General features: G+C 39.6%; 1 protein-coding gene across 2 annotated transcripts in view; it reads left to right on the forward strand.

Moving 5' to 3' along the window:
* Positions 1-100: 100 nt before the first annotated feature.
* PROS1 (protein S) overlaps positions 101-25267 on the forward strand; it is a 34790-nt gene continuing 9623 nt past the window's right edge. Inside the window, exons 1-11 of one of the 2 annotated variants that reach the window (XM_037378132.1) lie at positions 101-513; positions 1759-1832; positions 4737-4894; positions 5938-5962; positions 6294-6380; positions 10075-10197; positions 10354-10476; positions 12369-12494; positions 19276-19397; positions 21926-22044; positions 24128-24317. In XM_037378132.1, coding sequence (XP_037234029.1) covers positions 116-513; positions 1759-1832; positions 4737-4894; positions 5938-5962; positions 6294-6380; positions 10075-10197; positions 10354-10476; positions 12369-12494; positions 19276-19397; positions 21926-22044; positions 24128-24317 — 1545 coding nt within the window. In that variant the 5' untranslated portion in view covers positions 101-115. The remainder of the gene's footprint in view (positions 514-1758; positions 1833-4736; positions 4895-5937; positions 5963-6293; positions 6381-10074; positions 10198-10353; positions 10477-12368; positions 12495-19275; positions 19398-21925; positions 22045-24127; positions 24318-25267) is intronic. The other variant, XM_037378133.1, reaches the window with a different exon arrangement.

Here is a 25267-nt window from a genome sequence, read left to right on the forward strand (position 1 = left end):
GGTGCCCGCGAGGATCAGCCAATTAGCTGCGAGGGGGCGAGCACTGAACGCCCGCCTCCCCCTCCCCCGCTGCCCTCTGGCTGAAGTAAACAGCGGGCGGCGCGACCCTGCGGCAATGGCCGCCGCTGCTTGCCTCTGCCCCGCACCCCCTCCAGCGCCTCGGTTTGTGGTCTGCCGAGAGCCGCTCCGCGGGAGGATGCCTGCGGACCCCCAGAGCCGCCCCGCGGCCCAGCCCAGGCTTGAATCGCCCACAGCGCGGCCCGTACTGACGCTCCCGCCGGGCCACCGGCGCTGCCCGGCCACGGCGCAGCCTCCTCCCGCCCCGCTGCTCCTCCCTCCCGCCCTCAGAGGCTCGCCCGGCCCCACCGCCGCCGCGCAGAGAAGCCGCCGCGCAGCTACGGTGCCGCGAGCGGTCCCGGCTGCCCCCGGTAGCGATGAGGCCGCGGGGCAGGCTGTGCCTCCCGCTGCTGGCCGGCCTGGCGGTGGCCATCGCCCTGGCGGAGGCCGCGACCTGTGAGTGAGGCGAGGGGGCGGCAGGCGGGGTGCGGGGGGGGGGTCCCTTAGCGCCCCTCACGCTTCCAACGGCCCGGCCCTCAGCGCCGGGGGCGAGCGTGGGGTCGGGGGCCGCAGGCGGCGGCCTCAGCGCTGAGGCGAGGGGCTGCCCGCCTCACCGGCGCGGCGCCGCGTCCCCTCCCGGGTGCGAGCGCCGCAGCCCCCGCGGTTTCTGTCGGGGCAGCTGGGCTGTAGTGGGGCGGGGGGGGGTGGCGGCCGGGGTGCAGCTCAGCAGTCGGGAGTCAGTGAGCCCGCGAGCAGCGCTTGGTTAGCTTGGAAAGAAAACATTTGCTCTCTGGAGAGTTGGCATATACTGTGGAGTCCGGGCAAGCGGCCCTGACTCCCTTCATGAGTTCAGATCTATCGGCCTAGGTAAGCACTACTCGCTCACCTATAGATCAAAAAAACCCCCAACAAACAATCAACGCTTACATCTTTGACACAAGAAGTCTTTGAGCTTAGTAGCAAAAGAAGGCACTGTGTATCTGGAACAGGCAGAATTGCAGTTTCAAAGAAGCCTGTTCCTGACGCGTTTTACTAATGATTAAACAGGCAGAAGTAAAAAACTAATGTTTACTATTCAAACTTCTGTTTGAATGCTAGGGATTCTGATTGTGAAGGGAACAGTATGGAAGGATGAAAGTTCATTTTATAACATTTTTGAACAAGTCCTAAAAATAAATCTTCTAATAAACATTTTGTAATGTTTGTTTTTCTCCTGTTTTCATCACATTTTCTGTTCCATTTATTCTCCCCACTGAGTACCTTGTCAGTTTTCTCTTTTATGAACAGTGAGAAATTTGAAGCTTACGCGTGCGAAGTATCTGTGGTCCATGTAGTCCAGTTTATTATGCCTGGCTCTGAACAATGCCAGGGATTTCTGGAACAGGGAGGAAAAAAAGAGAAAACAGATCTTAATAATGCAGCTTGTACCAGTCAATAATCATAAAAAAAAGTTGTGGCTCTGCTAGTGTAGCTGCATTCTATCCAACATCCAGTGAGGGACATGTTTTGGATAAGAGGGAGAAGGAACGGGCAAACATTAGCAGTCGGTTGGGTTTATTTTGTTGGCTGCGTAAAACTTATGTCACTGATGAGCATTTTGGGAGACTGTAGTTGCTGGAATTGTGGAGCTGATTGCAATAGAACAGCTGTACAAACAAGATGATAGCACTTTCTGCAGTGGTATCACATCTTTTTATTCAGTTTATCGGATCTTGCTGAGTTTCTGGGAGAGAGCACTAGTAGGCTACAACTGCTTTCTGCAGCTGGGGTATTAGGTAAGCAGCTCTAAGCTATGTTTAACTAGCCCACTTACAGCAGGTTTATAGTTGCATCTATACTACAAAACAGCTGTAAGGAACCACTGAATCTCATCGTCTTCCCCCATTTTTTATTTTTCTTTTTCAGTAGCACTGCTTCTAAACAGGTGCTTGATAAGTAATCACTCTACAGTGTCTGCACAACACCTGCTTTAATCATAAGGCAATTCAATTCTATCAGGCTTCAGTGATAACCAAACGAAACACACAGAGTTCTTAAGGGTTAACTATCAGTCTGGCAGGGTCAAAAGTGTGGTGGAGTTTCCTGTAATCAAACTGACAGCAGCAGCAGTAGTCGGGATTTTTAATTTTAAAAAAATTAAAACCAGTTGAATAAATACAGTACTAATTCTATGCATGGGAATTGAAATCTTTGCACTAAAAACATGGATTTTCATTGAGCTACCTGTGTTATTTGAACTCAGAAGTCATAGGAAATCAGCTTAGGAGAAGGCTGGCCTGCTGTGATGTAGGGGGAAATACTTGTTTCCATTACCCCACTGTATTGAAATCACAAGATAAGCAGTGTTACATCTGGTGTAATGTCCTGAAGAACACTGCATGCACTTGGAATTTTCTTGTGCTTTATTTACTGAAAAACTGTGTCACAATGAGATTGATGTAGCTAAAGATCAAAACAAGATTGTTTAAAGTCAGCTGTAAATTAGGCCTCACCTATAGCACAGAGCCCCTGCCCCAAAGCTATGTCAGCATGCTTGCACTGGTAGAAAATCTCCACTGTAAACAAAACCAGCAGGTGCAATGCAGAATTTTACTATTTTGTTGTCACTCCTTTTCCCTCAGAACAGATACACTTTCTGCATCCTTCTTATTAGTCTGCTTTTACGTAGTGACAAATACAGCCATCTACCCAAGTTAATTGAAATGACACTGCTAGCAGCAGTTGGTGATAAACAGCAAAAATATTTTCTGGGTATGCTTTCCAGTGCAGTTAGGGCTCAGAAGAGCTCTCATGAGGTCCTTCTGTCATCTCACCGTGCTTTTTGCCAGCCTCCCAGCAGACGCCATGTCAGTGATGGGCTTGTGGACTTGAGAGAGAAAGTCTAGGAGATCCAGTTGCAACAATTTCCAATTCACTGCTCTTCCTAACTGCTGTATGAGGAATACGTAACAATCAGAGAATCCAAATCCAGCTCTTGAAATACATTGTTAACAGCCCTTGAGATGTACTTCTGGCATAATTTAACATTTGTGGAAGTAGAAAACACTAGAGGAAGAAAGCAGGCTTGAATCATTTCTTTTGTGCCAAGAATTTCTGGAAGTGGGGGCCCAGAAATTAAGACTTTTCTTTAAGAACACCATGTAGGTCATGTATATAAGAAGGAATGAGTCCTCAAATACTGGGCTGCTGCCTGCTCATATACTTATTGGTGGAGAAGGGCACAAACTGACTTCTCCTCCTTGCGTTTCTAAGCAACTTGCTGGCTCCTCTCCGAGATGAAGGTGTGCTTCAAAACTTTGGAGGTATGCTGTAGCATGTCCACCTTATGCTCAGGAAATCGTAGCTGTTGCCTTTACCAGAAAGATTAGTCTTACCAGAAAGAAAGCAAACATCAGTTTGGAGATACAGGCTTATCCCAAATCAAATACATTTAGGATGCTGTAACAGAAAGGTTTCTTCAGATCATTATCAGATGTTGCAGTGCTTCAGAGTGCTTCAGTTGTGTTCCCTGTCACTCGATCGAGGCTTTTAGGTAACATATGTAGGTTTTAGTTACAAAGGTGCTCTGAGGTTGAGGTATTGCGTGCTCATAAACAGTACTGAATTGGCTATGTCTGCTTGAAATGATCTTTTTAGATTAGTGATGAATATGTATGTACACCGTATCTGGTTTGCACTGCAAGTGTCATTACCCTCACACAGTTGTGCTGGTCTGAGAGGTTAAGTTGTGCAAAGGCTGATAAAAGAAGGGCAAGTTCGGAAGTGTAGTGCTCTCTAGTTAACATATGTCAGTGATGCTCTTTAACCCTATCAGCTGGACTTTTTCCAGTTATGCTCTTCCATGTTTCTCTTAATCACAATGTATGTCCAAAAATTAAACTGAGGCAGTCTAATTTCATTGCTACTCCTATAGTGTGTGCTCTGTAAAGAACATAGAAGCAACCCTTTCATTTCTAATATAATTTCCCAACTCACTTATTTGTTCACCATTTGTGTAAAAGTCAATAAAATGACAGTAATAAGATACATGAAAATTAAGTAATGGCACATAACATCAAAGACCTGAAATATAAGTTACTTACAGTTGTATTTTATCTTGGTAAAATCTGAATGTATTTCTAGGTTGTCTGCCTTGATATTTCTCAGGATATCACTCTCACCTTTCATTTTGTCCTGTTCTTTGTGGTTCTGAAAAACAGAATAACATTTATGTTAATTACATTTAACAGGTAGCCTGATTTTGTAAGACACAGTTTTGGTCTCAGATAAGTTAAATATGTTCAGAATATTTACCCATAGAATATTACTGAAACATGTAATATTAAAGGCCTCACAGCTTTTTTCCTCTTGTTGGTCACATATCTCACTTTGTAATATCTATAGCTAAAAAAGAAATATCTTGTCCTGCACATGACATTTAAGTTATGCTTCAGGCACAGCACTACCCAAACATTTTTTTTGGTAACTTAGGAATTTTTTGGTCAGAAACAGCTACCCCACATACAGAAAACAGAATTCTAGGTTTTCTTGCCCACAGTTTTCAAGATCATAGCAAACAGCAAATCCTGACTAAGGATTTAGTTCAGACTTTTGTGTTAGATTCTCATATTTAAGTGATTACAGTGTTTTTCAGCTGTTAATAAATAAATAAATAACAACAGAGCTTTGTTTCTACAAAGTTTTATCCCAGCAGTATGCCTCTCAGTTCCTGGTGAGGAAACGACGAGCAAATTCTTTTATGGAGGAAAGTAAGAAGGGAAATCTAGAAAGAGAGTGCATTGAAGAATTATGCAATAAGGAAGAAGCCAGGGAAATCTTTGAAAATAATCCTGAAACTGTAAGTATCTCATTAATATCTACGAGGTAGATAGTAGTTCTTTGCAGAGGGAAAGCTAAAAGTACATAGAATTCACACTGCAAAACTAAAAGAAGCCCAACATGCGGACTGGTTTGAAATTCTTTTGTGGATAGAACCTGCACAATTAGTAATGAAGACTGTATAAGCAAAGAGGATAGTTGAGTACATATTATTTTAGTTTCCAGTACAGACCACCAGTTCTAGACCACAGTTATCTGCAGGCATTCCGTGTGGGGAAACTGTTGGCTTCAGTTAAAATTTTACACAGAAGATGCGTGGCTGTGCAGCCCTTTTAATGAATGGAATGGATGTATTACTGCAAGCTTTTTTCCTAGTGGGGAGAACTCTGTTCCTCACTTCATTCCTACTGCATGTTATTTAGTATTACATAGATTTTATTCAACTTTGTACTGTAAAAGGTTTATTACAAAATACATGTGGGTAAAATGAATTTTGTTTTGCAAGCTCTGCCAGTTCCATGTTCTGACTTTGATAACATTGCCTGTATTTGGATATACTGATTGTCAAATTTAAATAGTTTTAGTAATAAATAATCAGGGTTTTTTAACAATTTCTGTTTTAGTAACAATTTTCACTTTATTTGGAATTAATTACATGTACAAAGTTCAACCCATTCCAGGGGATTTTGCTTACTTTAGGGTGGAAAAGGGAAATAAAGGAGACTGCTCTGCATCCAGTAACATCAGGCAAGATCCTCCCATTTAAAGAGAGAATTTTCAATGTAATTTTGACACCCAATTAATTTCATTGCCTTCACTCTGAATTCAGTGCAGTATCTTAATCTCTTCACTGTCTTGTGTTTATCAAAGTCTGCTGTTTTAGCCTAAACAATAGTGATATAGAAACATTGGTCTATATTCTATGAGTCAAAGTGACTTTTTCTTGTTTGCTTCTTTTGTAGTTATGATACCATTATAATTTAGAATGTATTCAGGAATATATTCTGCTGTAATTCTACCTACCTTAAATTTTTATTGGTCTTTATTTTTTTCTTTCTGCAGGAGTATTTTTATCCCAAATATTTAAGTAAGTACAAAAAACCTGAACAACTCTAGTATATCATTCACTGATCTTCTTATTTAGATAATACTAGTTTAGTTATTCTGCCCGTAGCCCTTGAATGATTTCTGTGCTGATTATAATGCATAGGAGTTCCTAGGCAGTTCTGTGTGCTTAGATCCGAGCAGAGGCACTCAGAAGGTTGGTCTGTGATCAGCTGTCCTTAATATGCCCAGACAAGTTTTCTAATTCAAGCTGTGAGAGCAGACTCTTTGAAGATGCCTTGCATAGGCTGTTGTAATTTCAGTCTAAATGAGTGTTTGTATCATAAGCAGATTGTGTGGGTTTGCATTTGCAGGCTGCCTTGCCTCCTATCGAGCAGGGATTTTCAGGGTTACTGCAGTTACTCCAGATTCTCCAGCTGACCTGAGGGCTTGTGTCAATGGTAAGTGCTGCTGTGAGATCCTTTACCTAATGTACTCAGGTCTAAGAACACACACGTAGGTGGCTAGAAAGTTCACCTAGGCAGAAGAAGAGACAAATCTCCATTAACTCACAGGCAAACTCAATAATCTAAAAAAGAAACTCACAAATAAAAATTAGGTGAGATGGAGCATTTTCAGAGCAAGCGGTATAAATGACTGTTAACTTTATAAAGCATGCTGGAAAAGAAACATAATTAACTGCAAAATAGAAGGTAGAATTCATCCAAAACCAGAACTGTCCTACACCAACTCATCAGCATTCCCGAGTATGTCCTCTGTACTCTACCACTTCCTTTAATAGTTACGCTTGATTCTTTGCATCTAGCAAGTCCTGTTCAGTCAGTTATCCATCGGGCTAATTCTCCATTCTAACACTCTTTGGCCCATAGCTACACTGTAGCCCTTCATGAAGTGGGTAACATTACTGGCTGAAAAATTCAGTTACTAGATGGAAGACATAGACATTGACTCCAGACACAAGAAGGTCACAAAGCGTGAAACTTGTGATACTGCTTAAATATTTTAATTTTTTTATGCCTATACATTCATAAGTCTAGTGTGAATTGTGTCTTTTTCTAGTGAATTCACAGGAAGCAATCTGTACCATGTTCCTTAAATGTCACAGTTGAAACATCTCTCTAAACCTCTTAAACCTTTACAGCCTGGTTACATCATAGAAGCTTTCAATTAGTTTGAATAGGGATACTTAACCATCTGACACTGGTTTTGTCATTGAAAGCAATGGAAGGCAAAAAAAGTCCTTGATAATTACACTGCATATGGTCACGGATGAACATAATTTCCAGATCACTTGGCCAATGAATGTACTCCCATTCATATCACTCTTTCTTATTCTCATTAGAGATCCTAGGAGGAAAGGATTTAGCAGAGCTCCGTGAATGTGCAGTGTTTTTGTATTGCCCAGTGAAAACAACTAGATTACTTGATAGTCATTGTATTTCTCCATTTGGATTCACATTATAAAATCAAATTAAATGAACTGTTACTATTGGACAGTCACCAGGATAAAGGAGAAGTAAAGTGAGTATGGATAAGATTTTCAAGTGTTTCTAAGGCCTAGATGTTCAACAAAATTTATGCACATCTCTGGAAGGGAGCTACTGCTGAGAAAGTGGAATTTAAAGTTCCCATTAAAAGTATTTAACATTTATTTTTGTAAAATGTATTTTCATTGAGACAAAGATTTTGTGATACTGATGTCTACATTTTCTTTTTTATTTTAAAAGTTCTGTCTTTCTGAACTTGTTGATCCAAATTGTTTTGATATTGTCAAAATGAAAAAAAAAATCCCTAATGAGAAATAATTAAATAATTATAAGAATTAGTTTATAATAATACAGTAACTGGTTTCAGTCTCAAGCTGAAAAAAAATCAAGGAATAAAAATAACAAGCATGTATCTAATATGCATTTTTAAGTCCCTGAGCATCTGTATCCCATACATCTGCATACTTAATTGCTTTTGAAAATAAACACTTACAGATCCCTGCCTTTACATCTGTACAGCTCACCATGACACATCTCATGGATACCAAAACCTCTGAGTGGCAGAGGATACAGGTACCACAATACATTTTTTGCCACCACATACCCTTTCTATTGCAGGCTGAGTATCAGTTCTGACATTTCGTTGTTGTCACAAATGTTTATCAAAAGACATTGCTGGATAGTAGGTTAGAAGGCACCCTGAACTGGGAAAAAGAGGAACACCAAGCCCACTTTCAGGAAAAATGGCTGCTGCATTACTGTTCCTTCAGTGACATCTTAATCATTCATCTGTGGACATAACCTCTTTGTTCATCCAATCCTGTCCATCCTGTCTTGTCTTCTTCCTCTAGTGTATTTCACCAGTTCTCCTTTGTTCATTCATTGGTTTCCTCAAGTTTCTTGCCCTTTATATCCTTAATTCATCTCATTCGATCTACTTATGTTTCACACTGCCAACTCAATCCTTTTTCTCTCAGTTCAGACTCTTACAAGTCATCACTGTCTTTTGCTCAGAAACATTTACAGTCAAGTTTGTTCCCCGGTTGCACACTCTTAGGGTGCCTTCTACATCTATCACTTATGAAACTCTTTGCTCAAAATAAGCTTAGTTCACACACTTGTTCCTGGACCTACAAAAGCAGTAAATAATTAAAAAAAAAAAAAAGGGGGGGGGGGAAATGTAGGGAGTTCTAGAACTTTGTAAATTGCTGTGAAGGATCCATACATAAACCCCATTCCTTTTATGTATTCTACACAATTTCTTCTGTCAGTCTTCATTGGCAACTGGAGCCCCCTGCAACACAGAGCCTGCACTGTGACTATTGCATGCTGTGCAGCACCTGTTCTAGAAGTGCTGTATAGTTGTGGAGCTTGACTGGCCTCTGGGCTTCTGGATTTACTTGCAGCAAAATTTAATTAGGAGTAGATTTAATTGATATATACAATTCATATAGATATATATGTAATATACAAACACAGATTTTGTTAAGCTTTCTTGGTCACAAAAGACTAAACATAATTCTGTGGGGCTCAGTTCTTTAGCTCTTTTGAGTGAAGTAAGAAACATTTGAGCGATCACCTCACTGGAGGCCTTGCATACAGAATTGTAGCAAGTTTCAGTCTTCAGGAAGACTTGCCTTTCATTCCACTTTTTTGAATCCGACTATCACTAAACTCTTTCTTCTTTTCATTCTGCTCTTTTTTAGAACTCTACCTTTTTAAAAAGCATGCCTCAGAATGACATTCCAGAGCTTTACAAGAACATAACTTTAAATAGAAACAATGTGTTTGTAATGTTTGAAGGCCTGCAGAAAAATAATCCAAAAAGCTACCAGCATATTCAGGAGACACAAACAGAATGATGCCTTATGTGGTATGGTGATGTAAAATTGCGAAAATAGGCAGGGGGGAAAGTTAAAAGAACTTCATGTATATTGGTTAGAGAAAAAAAGGCAGGGCATTCTGTGTTCTCTGCCCTAGTCTTTTATTTTGAGCCTTGCTTTCTTAGATCTTGCTAGTAAGCACAGTCTCCAGTTGATCTCTTTACAATGCAAATTTGTTTGCCATTGAAGTTAATATTTGTAAAAGGCAGTAGTATTCGACACTGACATATCCAGTCTACCCACAGGACCTGGACAGCCAAGGCAACCCAAGTTGTTAGTTTCTTTGTAAATGTGACCCTCCTTGAATAGAGAAACTGGTCTCTTAATCTTGGATTCTTGGTATTCTTGAAACTTTGGTATTTCTAGTGAAATCCGTGGTAATATGATGGGGCAGAGCACCATTTTAAAGAGCCACTGTTCTTTAAAAACTGAAATACGTCCTTAAAATGTAATGAAAACAGTTGTTAAGTCTGTGTTTTGTCACATCTTGCAAGCTTTAACATGGCTTAGTAAATCATTTGTTTTCTAGTTGTTTTCTACCTGACAAAGAAAAAGTACTGATGGCTTTTTTTTTCTCTCAGCCACTTGCAAATTCTTGCTGACAGAATTAGTAGCAAGATGGTTGTATGGATACTTGATGTTATGCATCAAGCTCCTTCCTGTTTATGAAAGGTACCTGTGGGAAGAGAAGAAAAAGGCTAAACTGATCCTTGAGGAAAAATAACGCCAAGTAACAAGTATTTCCAATGTTTTCCATCCCACAGAGATTTCAAATCAGTGTAGCCCTCTGCCGTGCCATAAAGATGGATATAAGGATTGCATAGATGGACAAGCCAAATATACATGTGTATGTAAACTGGGATGGCAAGGAGAAAAATGTGAAGAAGGTATAGTCTCTAATATCATCATGATGTTAGTTCTCAAGAACACTACAGTTCTACTATTATTGTATAGTATCAAAACTTTAAGTATATCTACTGCCACACAGTTGGTCAATGAATGCCTTCCCCTCAGCAGAGATTTTTATTTTGTTTTTCTTTTAGATATAAATGAATGTGAAGACTCAAACGGAGGTTGTAGCCAACGCTGTTCTAATTTACCTGGAAGCTACCGTTGTTTATGTGAGGATGGCTATTTCATGCACACAAATAAACGGGATTGTGGAGGTAGGAAGCGAGATGCAAGGAGAACATCATTATATGACAGTACATTGCCTGTTGACTAGAGAGAGGAAATAATTGAGTTCAGTATTCCCTAAATGCTCTAAGTCAGCAGAAGCTTGCATTGCCTATGAGAGATGAGTCCTGCTTCACCTTGGCTACTCATTCCACCTGCAGCCTTATACCACTGCAAGCCTTTGGGCAACCGTACAGCAAACCAGATCATGGAACTGAGATGGGTTGAAACCAATTCAGGGAGGGGGGAAAAAATAAATGGAAAAAGGAGAAAGGCTGTACATTAGATTCTGCTTCGTTACTAGAGCTCTGTACAGCTTGTTTTGGTCACTAACCATTTTCACATACCCTTTAAGCATGCTGAGACAAGAATCTAGAATGGTGCAACCAGGTGATACTGTTACCATGTCTGGTAAACACTGGTTTAGGCTGAATCACTCCTAATTAGTGATGCTGCTCTTTTGGGAGTTTGAAGTTCATTGGAAAAGAAACTATTAATGAATCTGAAAATGCTCTTAATGGAGAGAAAGATTTGTCTTTTACTCAGCCAGCATCATTTTTTTTCTGTACATGCTTGTGTCTGTTATTATTAGGCCATGACCCACGTGCTTCATTCCATTCCACATAAAGACTATGCATTGACATAATTAGCAATTCTTACTGCATAGTTAGGAAAAAATACAACCTCATTCTATTTTAATGTCATATTTTATTGCCAAGCTATGATAACAGTCTTGGATAGTGTCAAATAATTTAAGAGGCCACACTTGAGAGCCATCTCCCAATGTCAGTTCCTTTAGTATGTATATTTTTGTGAATGAATAATTTCCAGAGAAATTCCAGAAGAACAGAAGACTGCTCTTTTGTCAAAAAGGGCAAGTAGATAAGTTGGTTAGAATCTCTTTAATTCTTGGAAAGATACTGGAATAGTTGGTTAAAAAAATAATCAAAGATAAAAATATGCTAATATACCTTAGTACCTAGAATACTAGTTTGATCATTTGATAAACCAGGTTTAAGTGTTTCATTACATCCAACTATAAAATTACACACCTAGGAGTTTGGAGTACACGCTGCAGCTGTAGAAAAGTAGGCAGAATTCAGGACAGCTTCAACTTCAAAAATGGTTTGGGAGTCATTGCAAGCCAGCGGCAGAATCTGTTCTCCCTGTGCAGCACCTTTTCCACTACTACTACAGAACCACAGAGAAAACTAGAATGATCCCTGCACATACAAGTAGGAGCTGAAGTACTATCAGGGATCTGATATTATTCTGTTTGCAAGACATTTAGTAAGATTGATACTACAGGCTGCATCCAGTTGTCACATCTGCATTTTGAAAATGACATTGAAAAATTGGAAACAGCACAGAAGATAGACACTAAAATGGTTTGAGGGATGGAGAGACAGTGAGGGACTTGAACACCTGTCAGCATAGCCAATTAAAAGACAATTGTGACATGAATTGATTGTAGCATATAAGAAACTTTGATAGGATTATTTCTTGCCTTTCTGGATGTCTTTTTTTCTAAGACAGGATTTTATTATGCAGTCTGGTTTAGTTTACAGGAAACCTGCAGACTGTTTCTCTCTCTGTCTTCCTGGACATGCATCCCTTTTCCTGTTACCCACAGAACACATGAGGGAATTGGAAAGGTAGGCAGGCAGATAATTTGTTTTCACTGAGAGCATGCAGAAGTGCCTTTTAGAGACCTCTTGAAATCTTTATTGCTATAGCTATAGTCTGCTACTAAAGCATGGTAGACCTAGCAAGAAAGAGACAGTTTGCCAGCCTCTCTCAATTTGCATAGTTTTTGGATAGGGTTAGGAAAAAACGGTATGCAAGGGAGTGATTTGTTTTGATAACTTGTTTGTATTTTTAGATATAAATGAATGTGTGTTGGATCCAAACATCTGTGGGACAGCTGTCTGTAAAAACACCCTGGGGAAATACGAATGTGAATGTGCAGAAGGCTACACATATAACTCAACTTCCAAGAACTGTGAAGGTAGGTCTTCACAACCTCTTTTTTTAAAATTTAAATCCACTGCTATACTAAACTCCAGCATCACATCTAGTGGTGTATCATATTGTTTATTACAATATGACTCACTTTTCTGTTTTTTCAGAGGTTCAGTCAGGCTATATTATATGTAGTATGTACAGTAGCAATGACTTACTCCCAGACATCAGAGGGTTTTATGGTACACTGCCGTGTCCTGCTGTATGCCAGGTAACTTTCTGTCATGGGAGCTCTCCTGTCCCACTGTAGAGAGGACTTTCTGTCCAAGCTCTCAAACCAGCCAGCATGTTTCTTTCAGAGAACTTGGAGCAATCTGTTGAGGATCTGGGCATTACTAGAGTGTCCTGTACCTTGTTTTTAAGCATCGTTACAGTTACAAGGGTGAAATACTTGATGTCAATCAGTTTAATAAATATCCCTAACTCAAGACAAGCTATAGCAAAATCAATTAAAAGTACGCATTTGGTAATTCAGAACTGGGCAAGACAGGAAGATTTATAAAGAGGTAATCACCAGAAATGAAAACCGTGCTTAATCAGATTGTCTCAAAAACCAAAAAAGCGTGTCTTTATCCATCTGATAGGCTGTTTAGGTGCTTATTTAGCCCTCATGCCTAGGGGCTCAGTCTCTGTCCTTTGTATGTCCTTAGATCTCAGATATTGGAAAGAGCTTTTCACTGAGGTCATTGAATTCCATTTAAAATAACATTCATTTAATCCTTCCTCAGGGTGTCTAGTTATGCTAGAAATAACAGCATTAGAGTGAACTGATCTCCATTCTAAGCTGGAAATGACAGCGTGGCAGCTGTATAAAAGATTTTTTATAAAGACCTTGCATTTAAAATGAAGATGTTCTTAAATATCCAGAAAAGGAGCGATGAAAAAAGGAGCTGCACCAGAAGAATCTTTCATTTGGTATATTCTTTTCTAAAATGAAAATCGGGAAGGAAGAATTTCAAAATTAAGTTCCGTAACAATTACAGCAAAGTTGGGAAGTACTGATAGCTAGCAGTAAGGCAGCAAGAAGCCATTCATACACAGACCATAATAAAATAACTTCTTCAAGCATTGAAAATATTTGCATAATTGTCCTAGAACACATTTTATTTCTCTCTACTTGTTGAAGTTTCTGTTTAGTATACACATCAGAAATAAAATTTCAATTGTAGAAGAGAAATACAAGCTCTTAGTGTTTTACTATGAAGAGGAATTTTCTACATTGGCAGTTTAATAAAAAAGTATCAGTGACTGATTTTTATTTTAAATGCTGCCTTTATGTTATTGCTCAAAAGGACACAAAAGTAGCTTCTTGCTGGCCATGAATCTTTTGCTCCATGGCTTCGTGCGCAGCTTTCTTGTGCCAAAGCTTTGCATAGTGTAATGATTACATATTCAGATGTCAGGTCTTTGTCCGGTTCCTATGGGATTAAAACGTTACTGACAATTTTGTGTCCCTGTGTGCACTGAAATGAGGAAAATGTCACAGTAATTAATCTCTCACTCCTCTTAGTACTTTCTGCAGATACATGGGTTGCATCAAATTAAATTTAAGTGTTGTTTTTCTTCTGAAACACGGATTCCAGAAGTTTGTAGGATGAGGACATTAAAATGAGCAAAGTCTTACCTCCTAGAAGGAGGATTATGCTGCTAAGCTTTCAGACCTCGTTGTAACCACATTAAATGAGTCACCAAATCCTGTCTAAGGACAGGATTGTGCAGACTGACAGGAATGTAGCCTTACAGAAATACTAAATGACATTACCTCTTCATTGTCATATCACATGTAGGTGGCCAAATTCAATTATGCTTATTAGAAAAACCAAATTTACATACGTTTTTGCACAACTGTCTCTGTGATGACAGATACTATTAGCGTGGACTAGAAGAGGGTTTGTGGTTTTTTTTCTCACCCATTCCTAGCAGAATGTTGCTACAGTTTTTCATCCCCACCTTTTGGGAGACACTGTCAGTGGACGATATCTGTACAGTCCAGTCTTTGTTTCATAGAAACCGTACAGTTTTAGATACACAACTTGATTATCATCTCCTCACCACCTTTGCAATTTCAAACACCTTGCCAAAAAAAGGAGTAGTGGGAATGGGTAAGTATGCTTATTGTGCTAGCAGGGTCTGTCTTGCAGTCAGTAGCGAGGAGACAAATCGGAACCCATATTTTAAAGAATTACCTAAGTTTTGGCATGTCTTTCCCTACATTCTTCTTCCCTCTCTGAAGGGGGACCATCTATTAAAGAAGTGACTGAACCAGTTAATCAAACAGCACAGAGTATGTCTGTATTCCAGTTATTAGTCCCTCGCTAGCACATGGTCTGAAGATTTGAGGAATCGAGGTTTCCCCTTCCCTCGTGAATTCTTCAACACACACAAAACCCTGCCTACCCACATCCATGCTCTGGGGAAATCACCATAGTTCCCTGGTGTTATATAGAGTAGCTCCCTTCTACAACATGGTATGCAGCTCCTTTGTGGCCAATTTTATCATATTTTAGCAACTTATCTGAAGCAAGCTATTTTAGCTTTCCACTGAAAGCAGCTGTATAAACCCAGGTCGCTGCTCAGATTCATGGGTTTGTCTGAATAGCTTCCACTGAGTGTTTTATGATGTGGGACGGACATTTGGACGGATCTGTGGGAAGCTTTTGAAATAGCTCGGACAGACACGCAAAGATGCTAACTACAGCTTGGAAGAATGAAAAAAAAGCAGGATAGTTATAGCATAAATTATTAAAACAAAACTCAAAAAACTTGGTTCCCTCCAGCCTGTGCATGTCAGGATTTCTGTAGCAGGACAATTAGCTCCACGTGGGGAGATCCTACAATTTGGACTGATCAGGAATTCCAGAACGTCCGCTGAGGAAGGAGACTTCATACCTGTTCAAGAAGCTTGCCTGTCCCTCTGCTGCTATAGTACACTCTGGAGTGAGACCTTACCATTGAGCAGCAGGTTTATTTTGGGTAATGGAAATTTACACCCCCACAAGGACTGGTGTAAATTTCTGAGTAGGTGATTTAATGATAGAAATTCATCTGTCAAACTGTGTAATAAGCTTTCATAATAACTTCATAAGTCTCTGTTTGTCTGCAGACCCTGGGCCTGAGGGACATGATCAAAATTAACTGCTGCTTGTACAGAATTCAGTACTCAGATTTACAGTAGTGCTACTGGTTAACCAGTACTTGTAGTTTTAATTTTGTAATGCTAGGTGTTCAAGTACTGGAAGGGGTACAGGATCATTCATGAAGAACAGTATCTCCCCTAAAGCATCTACACAGTCATGCTCCTCTGGGGAGGGCGTGGGAAGAGAGGTGCTTCTCAGAGTCTCTCTAGTCCAATTCCTTTTGGGAGGTGGTAAATTTTATTTCCTTTTACCTCTCCACAGTGAAGCAGTCTATAGGGTTAGGTGATTGTGGTTTGTTTGTTTTTTCTTTCTTCTCTGTGTGGTTAGACTTGGGTGGATTTCTTGGCCTTTTCAGATCCCAAAATGATCGTAACCAGAATGATTTTTTTTTTTTTTTTTTCAAAAAAAAACCAAAACAGGCAGGGTAGGAAAACACACAGAAAGTGTTCTCCTCACCCATCATATAGTATGGCTAGGCTACATTTCGGATTTTGTCATTGCCTCATTTGCATGTTAGCTAGGATGCAAAAATCAAAGTGGCAAAAGCAGCTTCACATTGTAACACACCATCTTTTAGTCTTAGTTTTAAACAGGCATCAGGTTGCCAGTCACCAGAAATTATTAGGAAGTGAGTTTCACAGGAGAATCCCTTTCACAAAGCTGAGCTTACAATCTACTGGGTTAGGCAACCCCATCAAGACCATAAACAGTTGATTTCTAAATGAAAAAGAGTACACATGCCAAACAAAAGAGTAAGAAGTAATCTAGTTTTAGCTGGAGAAAATGAAGGGATCAATCAGTTGCAAGTATGCATCAGCGAAGTATTTCTTAACTGACCAAATCCTGCCACGTGACTAATGTGCAAACCTTATCTCCAAAGCATATGGAAAGAAGTTTGAGTAAGGCTCAAAAATAAACACTTAGATATTGCAACTCATCCTTGTATCTTACTCCCCTAAGAAGTACTACAGGTAAGAGGCCCAAGTGAGTGAAATAGGAATTAAGCTATGAGTAGAGGGTTGGTGATATACAGTTGCAGGAGTCTGCAAATGTGTGCCTACATATGTATGTGCAGAGTAACACTTTCTCAAATCTGAGCAAAGGTAAAACTTTTAACACTAGCAAACATTCACTTCTGAAGGGACTGTAATTTCAGGCACAGTCACAATTTCTGTGCTCATTATTTAAAACTAATTCAAGTTGTGAGGTTGCAACACAGAAAAATTTGCAAAATGTCAGATCAACTTGAAGAAACATCCAGTACTGTATTTCTATATTAAAAATTCCTTTTACTCACTTAGCTGACATTTTTGATGGGTAAAGCACTAAAGGGCGCAGGGAGAAGCAGAAGAATCTCCTACATAACCTTTTCTACAGCTATGAACCTAAGACCAGTTAGAATTTAAACAATCCAAAAAGCCAGTCATCAACTCTCCACTTATATTTTAGGAACTGTCTTCCAATATGTATCAAAACTTTCCCCAGAACAGGAAAACATGCTGGTAACAGTTGCTGGTCAAAGGCTAGAGGTCTTCCATGCCTACTTACAACCCAGCAAATGTATTCTCAGTGAACCCACCTGTGACAGGCAGTGGAACCATGTGCAGAGCAGTTGGTTTGAGCTCCCTTTTTATAGAAGTACCATGATAATAATGCAGAGACTCCCACTAAGAACCTTGTTCTTTTTCCCATCCCTCACTGCTTTCCAGGGGAGAAAACTTTTCTAGTGAAATGGAAGGAAGGAGGTGGTGGAGTTGGCTGTAGAGTGCTAATGCCGCATTGACTTCTGCACAGCTTGAATATACTACAGATTTTTGTATTGCTTCCTATACCTCTCAGTAGAATGCCCAAGACACTCGATAGGCTTCTAGCATGCAGTGCAATCATTCTGAACCTTGCTAAGCTAGCTCAAAGTGGCATTGAAACTCTTTCCAAAAGGCCGGGGGTGGGGGGGGGGGGGGGTGCGCGGGGAAAGACCTTGTCTTCCATCAGCCTGCTGCACAGCAGGAGATAGTTCTCAGCTTGGCAGAGCAGAGGTAAGCAAGCATTCTGGAGCAATACAAGTGACTTGGAAGAGTCCTCAGTAGTTCATGCAAAGAGTGAATGTGAAAGTTAGTATCACAGACCAGCCTATGTAAAGGGCCATCCAGCTTCTGAAGATCAGGGGGAAGAACGGGAGATGAGTGGAAGGAGGTAGAAATTATGCAAACACGAGCAGAAGACTATTTGAATCCTGTAGCTTAGATAGCCACACATCAGATTGTGATGTCAGATGGAAAACGGACACAGCATGTGACTAGATCTCAAACAGAACTTTAGTTCTGGCTGTATTAGCTGCAGTACGGCACAGTATGGCTTTTTCCTGTGATAAGGTCACGTACGAGGGAGCATGACCCCTTGCAAAGGGGACTTACGTTAAAGGTGAGGAAGAGGAGACATTTTAGTAATAGGGAACTTTTCAGCCAAACATGAGACCAGCTTCCTCAACCTATTCATGAAGTCTTGGCCACCCAAACAATGTAGAAACTGCTAGCACGCCGTGGTAAAGCAACTTGTCTGTGACAGTTAACTGCAGCAGAGGTAGAAATCAAAATAGCATCCACAAGCTGTTAAACATAGTATCCTGGTTTGGAAGGAGATGATGCATGCTCACTACAAAGTACCAGTTTCTGCAATAAGGTTTTGGTTTGTTTTGGGGTGGTTTTTTCTTTTTTTTTTTTTCCTTTTCTTTTCTTTTCCTCTCTCCTCCCCCAGGCAACAGGAAAAAAAAAAAGTATTTTAACCTTAAAAGAAAATCTAGCATAGTATAAAACAGATTTATTTTTTTTAAGTGCACACATTGGTACAAAAGTGTTTATTCCCACTATTTGTTTCAAAACAAGTATTGCAGTTTCTTTGATCTGAGGCCCAAAATTACCCTCATTAGAGCCTTTCATCCAGGACAGATTTTGTTTGTTTCTATATTAAAAATGCAACACTTACATTGGTCTTTTACACAGTGTTTCATTTCTAAATTATTTATTATGCACAGCCTACTAAATAGAAAATGAAGTTCCCTTAGTTATTTTAGTTTATTGGCAGCTAAAATCCGATTGGTCTCCACAAATAGAAGCTGTCAAACTATTTTTTTTTTAAATGAGATTATTGTATGCTATTTTAAAATGTATGTTGCTCTGAGATTCTTCTGGTTTTCTATGAAAAAAGCTCATCCTTTCTCCACATACTTGCCATACATACTCTTAATACTCTTAAGTTCTCATGACATCTTACAGGGAAAGGAAGAGATCTGACCCATAAACAGTAGTGATTTATTGAGGTCTCTCTCACTAATTCAGCCACCTTACAACTCAGCTTCTTACTGCCTCACAAATCAGACCAAATCTTTCCCAAATCTGCACACAAGGCCTATATCAGATTACTAGGTCTTATACACCTAGCAGGTGACTGGATTGTAAATTTTCCATAAGACGTCCATTAGCATTAGTTTAGCTTAGCAGCAGTCACCTATTGGATTCACGTTATGCCAGAGAACCCATCTTGCCCATTATTCCATTAATTTATTGTGTTAGTTTTCAGTCTGTGCCATGAATAATTTGAATAAATTTTTCTGTATGCTTCCATTTCTCCTAGATATTGATGAATGTGTGGAAAATATTTGTGCTCAACTCTGTGTTAACTCTCCAGGAAGTTATAGCTGCTATTGTGATGGCAAGAAAGGGTTCAAGCTCTCTAAGGACATGAAAAGTTGTGAGGTAAAACTATGCTATGTAAAATTCCACGCGGAAAATCACAAAGTTGGATGTTTCTTTATGACAGCATAAGTTAGATTAAGGAAAATAGGAAGCTATTTGAGAACAGATTCAAAACCGCTGGGAAAGTGCTGGGGACCCTGAGCTGTGGTTTGGCTCGTAAAGCAGACCTGGTAGGGATTTGGATGCCATTCAGTTCATGCATGCTCGTTTACAGGAATCCACTCAAGAGAAGCTCACTTTAGCCAGTAAACTTTATTCCCTTCTGCTTCCAAAATAAATCCTAGCTTTCTGCTATCTAAGCAAATAATTCCTGTTCAGCTTACTCAGAGCCAGAATACTCCATTTATCCCTATGTTCCCAGGTTTTCCTTAGACTACACAAAAGTTCTCACTCTTTCAGAATTATTCTACGCTTTGCCTGTTTGTGTTGAAAAAAAATGGATCTTTTGCACAGTTCTGATCTGTCATAGCTTAAGAAAAAGCACTTAGTAATACTTGCAAATTGAAAAACACTTCGCAGCCAAAATCAGGTGTTCTTGCTCCCTTTGAAAATTTACACTTCTTAGTAAGGGAAAGTTTCAAACTCTGCAGGAATCCCAGTTCAAGGATTTTCTGGTGAGTGGTTCTCTGTATACTTTGAAAAGTTCAGGCAGGCTGAGATTTGTCATGCTAAGTAAGCTCAGATAACGGGCTGACAAGAAACAGTCTCTAACACAGTAAACCAAAATTGGGCTTAAACTGTAGGAACAAAGTCTGACAAAAGTTCTAGCATGTGTGCATTACATCTTGTTTGTAATTTCTGAAATTTAATACCTGAACAACACTTACTATCATTATTTCATTTTGCTTATTCATGAAGAGCACCTTCTTGCCTGGTTACATGTTATTTTCAATACTGTTGTTCAAAAGTGATTACCTCTCTACCTGGAAGTTAGTTTCAGGCTTTTTAATTGGGCAGAAAAAAATTAGTCAGCTGAAAATATATTCAGTCCAAAGACTAATGACACTAGCAGACATAAAGTGAATTAGCCATAAAATTCAGGGTGAACACCTATACATTTAATGAAACTGCTGCATCATGAATACAGAGGTCAGAGTTTAGGAACTGCATTGTTAACTTTTACCACAGTACAGCATGTCTTGAGAACAGAAATGCCTGAACACCTATTCTTGATCGTTGCCTTCTGTAGGACTGCTATACTGCCATCATATAGAAGATATTAAAGGGGTATTTTGAGGGATAACTTCAGATCAAAGTGTCTTTTAGGCTCCCACTAGTCAATGAGACAGGAGCTCTTAACGACTTTCTGCAAGAGTTTTCTCACCACCCTCTACATGCAGAACCTAGTTCCCTGCACCTAAAGGAAATCAGTGCACTTTTAATACAAAACTGTAGATGTTACTTGAATTATAACATCACAGTTTCAGAAGACAAGTCAACAGTACCTTGGAATGAATACCTGACATTTGTTTACTGAGTGTTTTACTAGTTTAAAATTGCACCACACATAAAATAGATATTATTCCTGGCCACAAATGCCTTTGTTTAAAACTTCAGGTAGATGAATACCTGAAAGAATAAGGACCATTTTTTTCCTCTGTCATTGCAACTGCAGTTGACTGACTGTGATTGCACACATTGACTTTGGCCAGAGCATTAGAATTAATCCCAGTTATGCATAGTTATAGGCCTTTCAGTTGCAACAGATACTTAGAACTTCTTTTACAGTTTTCCTGAGAATGTAGTCTTAAGAGTTTCATATTCCCACTAACAATTCTCAGAAATACTAATTCAGTGCTATTCCAGAGGAACTGTGGTGTTCATTTCATGAACATTCCTCTTCACAGCTCAAATAGGACAAGTACATTCAAGGAACAGCCAGAGAGAAACAATTTCTATTAATTTGTTACTTAATCCACTTGTAAATTGTTACGTTTTATTCCAGGTAAACTATTCTAGTAGTACTAGAGATTGTTCAGCTATAAGTAGTTATATATCAATATTGATAAGGAAAATAAAAGGTGATTTTTTTGTTAGTATTATTATTTTGATTAAATCTTCTCAAGGCACAGCTCTGGCCCCACTCCCTTCTAACACTTGATCAAGTTTAGGTTCCAGACAACTAACACTGGAGCCTGGCAGGACCATAATAGGAGGGTGTCACAAGTCAGTGGTAAAAGAATAGTGCCTGATGGAAAATTTCAGTTCTTGATTCACATACTAAATATGGAAATATTACTTGCAATTCACCAGAACTATGTTTCAACCTGAATTATCCTTCGACAACAACTTAAATAATACATACTTCAAGCAAAACCAAAACCTCACCCCTTCATTGGTACATAGGTACTCAATTTTTAACAAAAAGAAAAGAAAAAAAAAAGAAAACAGAAGTAAGCCATTGCTGTATAAAAAAAAAAAAAAAGAAAAAGAAAAGAAAGAGGCTAGCAGCCAACAATAGGCGTTGCTTCTTGAACTATCACAGTGCTTTAACAGCCTTTTTTTTTTTTTTTCTCTACCATTTTCAGGCTGTTACTGCATGTACCCCACTGAACCTTGAAAAGAATTATGAACTGCTTTACCTGGCAGAACAATTTATAGGAATTCCTGTTCTGTACTTGAAGTTTAAATTGCCAAATGTCACGAGGTAAGCATTTGCTATTGATAAAAGTATGCATTGAAATTATGGACATTTGTTTCTGTTAATTTTTTGAGGGTTTAAAAAGAGCACATTGCACGCATAAAATAAATCATTGTCTCCCCACTGATTAAGATACCTTTATATGGAGAATGAATTGACTCTGGTTCCTACATATACTAGCACTCAGAGGAAGCTGGAGTCATTTGAAAGCGGACAGGCAAGAGTAATGTGTCTGGAGTCAGTTTACAGCATTTCTTTTTGGTTGTAACATGTCCTTGAGCCACCTCATCAGTATAGACAGCAGCTCTCTTATATGGCAAAACTGAAAGGTCAGCAAGTTTCTTTCAGAAAACTTTTACTCAGAAGCAGATAGAGGAGGCAGTAGCGGCTGTGTCCCAGCTAGAAAACAGTGCCCAGCTAGGGCCAGACATGCACCATTGGCATTCAGATGTGATCATACCTATGAATCACAGAGCTGGAATTTTGCAGCCATTACAGTCCTGGTTACCAGTGCTGTTGTTGGGAGAGGTGTATGGACTGGCAGAAAGACTTCAAAGAGGTCCAGACTCAAATAGGTAAAAAAGGAAGAGGACTGAGGGCAGTAAAGTTAATAGGCAGCAGGTCACATTGGTCTGTGGACAAGGCAGGAAAAAGATTGGTGCATCCTCATGACAGAAGGTTACTCTTCCTCTGAAGGAAAGAGCAGGGGCTTGGAAAGGTGGGAGGTGGTGATACAGATACAGGAAGGCATTTAGAATTCTCAAGATAAATTTCAGAAGTTATAGGACAATAATCACTTTACAACTTCCAGTTATATATGGGAATCGCTTTCATTTGGATGTTGCTGCTACTTCACTTCTGCTCTGGGTAGAAGCTGTGATATGCTACACGCATACTGCTGAGAAATAAAACCAGGCAAATGCTCCCCCCACCACCACCGTGCTTCCTTTCACAGGGTGTTCCAAGGACACTGATAGAGCACTGTCTATAGGATTTCCTTTAGAGCTGTCAGAACAATTGCTGATGGTAGCGACCCCTTGATTACTTGTGGATTTCTTTGCTGCAGCAGCTGAAATTGCAGTGTTCCTTGACTTACTGACCAAACAATTTGAGGGTAACAGTAGCAGCAGCTGTTGAGCTGGTGATCCCCAGAGCCTTAGAATCTTACAGGACATAAATATTGAGAACCTTTTCCTCTGCCACAATTCCAAGTTGACCAGGCATTAATGCTCTCCTGGAAGACCTTTCTAAGATGGTAAATGTTTGAAGCTATCTTAATAGTCTCTGTGTAAATACAGAATGATTTTTCTATGGGTCTGCCTAAGTGACAATGACATCTAGCGGACAAAGAAGACTGAAAGTGAAAGTGATCCGAGTTCTTAATTACAACTCCCTTACTTGTTTCTTTTGTTCTCTTCAGCAAATCCTAACTTCCAAATGCTTTGTTTTGTCCTTTCATCCTTAATCTATTTTATCTAGTCCAAAAGTTCTAGGAGGCGAGGACTATTTTTTGCTATACTTACATTGCCTCTCTTCCACTGTACGGGTTCTATAATGTAAACCATAATTTTGCTGCATGCACACGTCCAACCAGCTGCCAAGATCCAGACAACAAATCTTCAAATTAGGGAATGACATATAAAAGGCAGCAGTAACCAAAGCAAATTGCTAGGTTATAAATTGTTGTAGGACAACACTTGGTAACCTTGTTGCACTGAAACACACCACAGATCATGTATTTTTTCCGCATGCATCTCCACAAAATGTAGTAGGAATATTACATATATCTTCTTACTCAAGGGAGCATGATACCCTTCCCATGTAAAGCTCATAGCAGATTTGGGAACTGCAGCTTGGGGCATTAATCTCAAAACTTTTCACTGCATTCAGATGAACAAGGCTTTGATTAGATTCTGGTTTTGACTGATTGTGTTCAGATATCACAACTGCTCAGATACAAGGTTACCAAAAGGTTGCTATCTATCAAATTTTTTTTTTTTTTTTTTTTACCCTATTAATGAGTTATCCTAGACTACACAGTATTTCATGTTTCCTGTCTTCTTATTAAGATTCCTTCTTCACAACCCAGGTTTACAGCAGAATTTGATTTCCGGACATATGATGCAGAGGGAGTTATACTATATGCAGAATCCTTTGACAGTACAGCATGGATCTTGCTTGCTCTTCGTGATGGGAAGATTGAAATTCAATTCAAGAATGAATTTGGAACAAAAGTCACCAGTGGAGGCAAAGCCATTAATGATGGACTGTGGCATATAGTAAGCTGGATTTTCTTCTCCCCTTTCCTTCCTTTAACCCATTATGGGAACTTTCTAAGTAAAGTAGGGAGAAACTAAGCAACTATTAAAAAGACTTAAAATGAGGCCCTGAAATCCCAGATTTAAAAATCAACCAAGGAATGCACAAAAATGCCTTACACCTGGGAAATCACAGCAACTGTTTACAATCCAAAAAGAGATAATTACCACTTGCTGGCAACATAGGCATTATTTTTTGTAATCATGAAGAAGGAAGCAGCAGAACATTAAAAACCCTGATTGCATGGTCAAGTGTATAGTTATTAGCTGCTTTGTCTAGAGAGCAAGTTTTACATTTGCTAGATCAGAAATCCATCTTGTTCTTCAAGCTTGCATACCTAAGATGAAAGGCCTTGCTCACTTACACCATCTGTAAATCACACTAAATTATTAACATCAGTTATGTTTTGGGGTGGGTTTTTTTTTTTGGGGGGGGGGGGGGGCGGGGGGCGGGGCGGCGGGACAGGGGGGAAGAGAAACCAGGATTCTTCATAGGGAGGTAGGCAGGCTCCTGTTCTTCGTGGAGATTAAAAGTCTACTTTGATGCCTAATAATTGCAGGAGCAAGCATTGAACCTATTTTGTCTACGTCCACCTGAAGATCCAATCCTCTGTAGCAGGTTGCAGTGACATGGAGAACTGTATGCCAGATGTGGACTGGCTGTAGAGCAATTGTAGAAATCAGCTTCTTGCAAACTGTACAGCACATAAAGGAAACTAATTGGTTGCATGGGTTTTCCCAGGGGTAGAGCAGGGGTGGGATGGAAGATCATCCCCCTGTGGATGTCCATGGATATGTACAGTTGTCACAATTCAAGCATTGACTGCATTAGAACTATTTTAGAAGTTAGATATTTAGAGAAACATCAGTAATGCTTTGTACATGTAATTAGTATTTTAAATATCCTACAT

This window comes from Falco rusticolus, chromosome 2, assembly GCF_015220075.1.
Source record: "Falco rusticolus isolate bFalRus1 chromosome 2, bFalRus1.pri, whole genome shotgun sequence".
NCBI classification, from domain to species: Eukaryota; Metazoa; Chordata; class Aves; order Falconiformes; family Falconidae; genus Falco; species Falco rusticolus.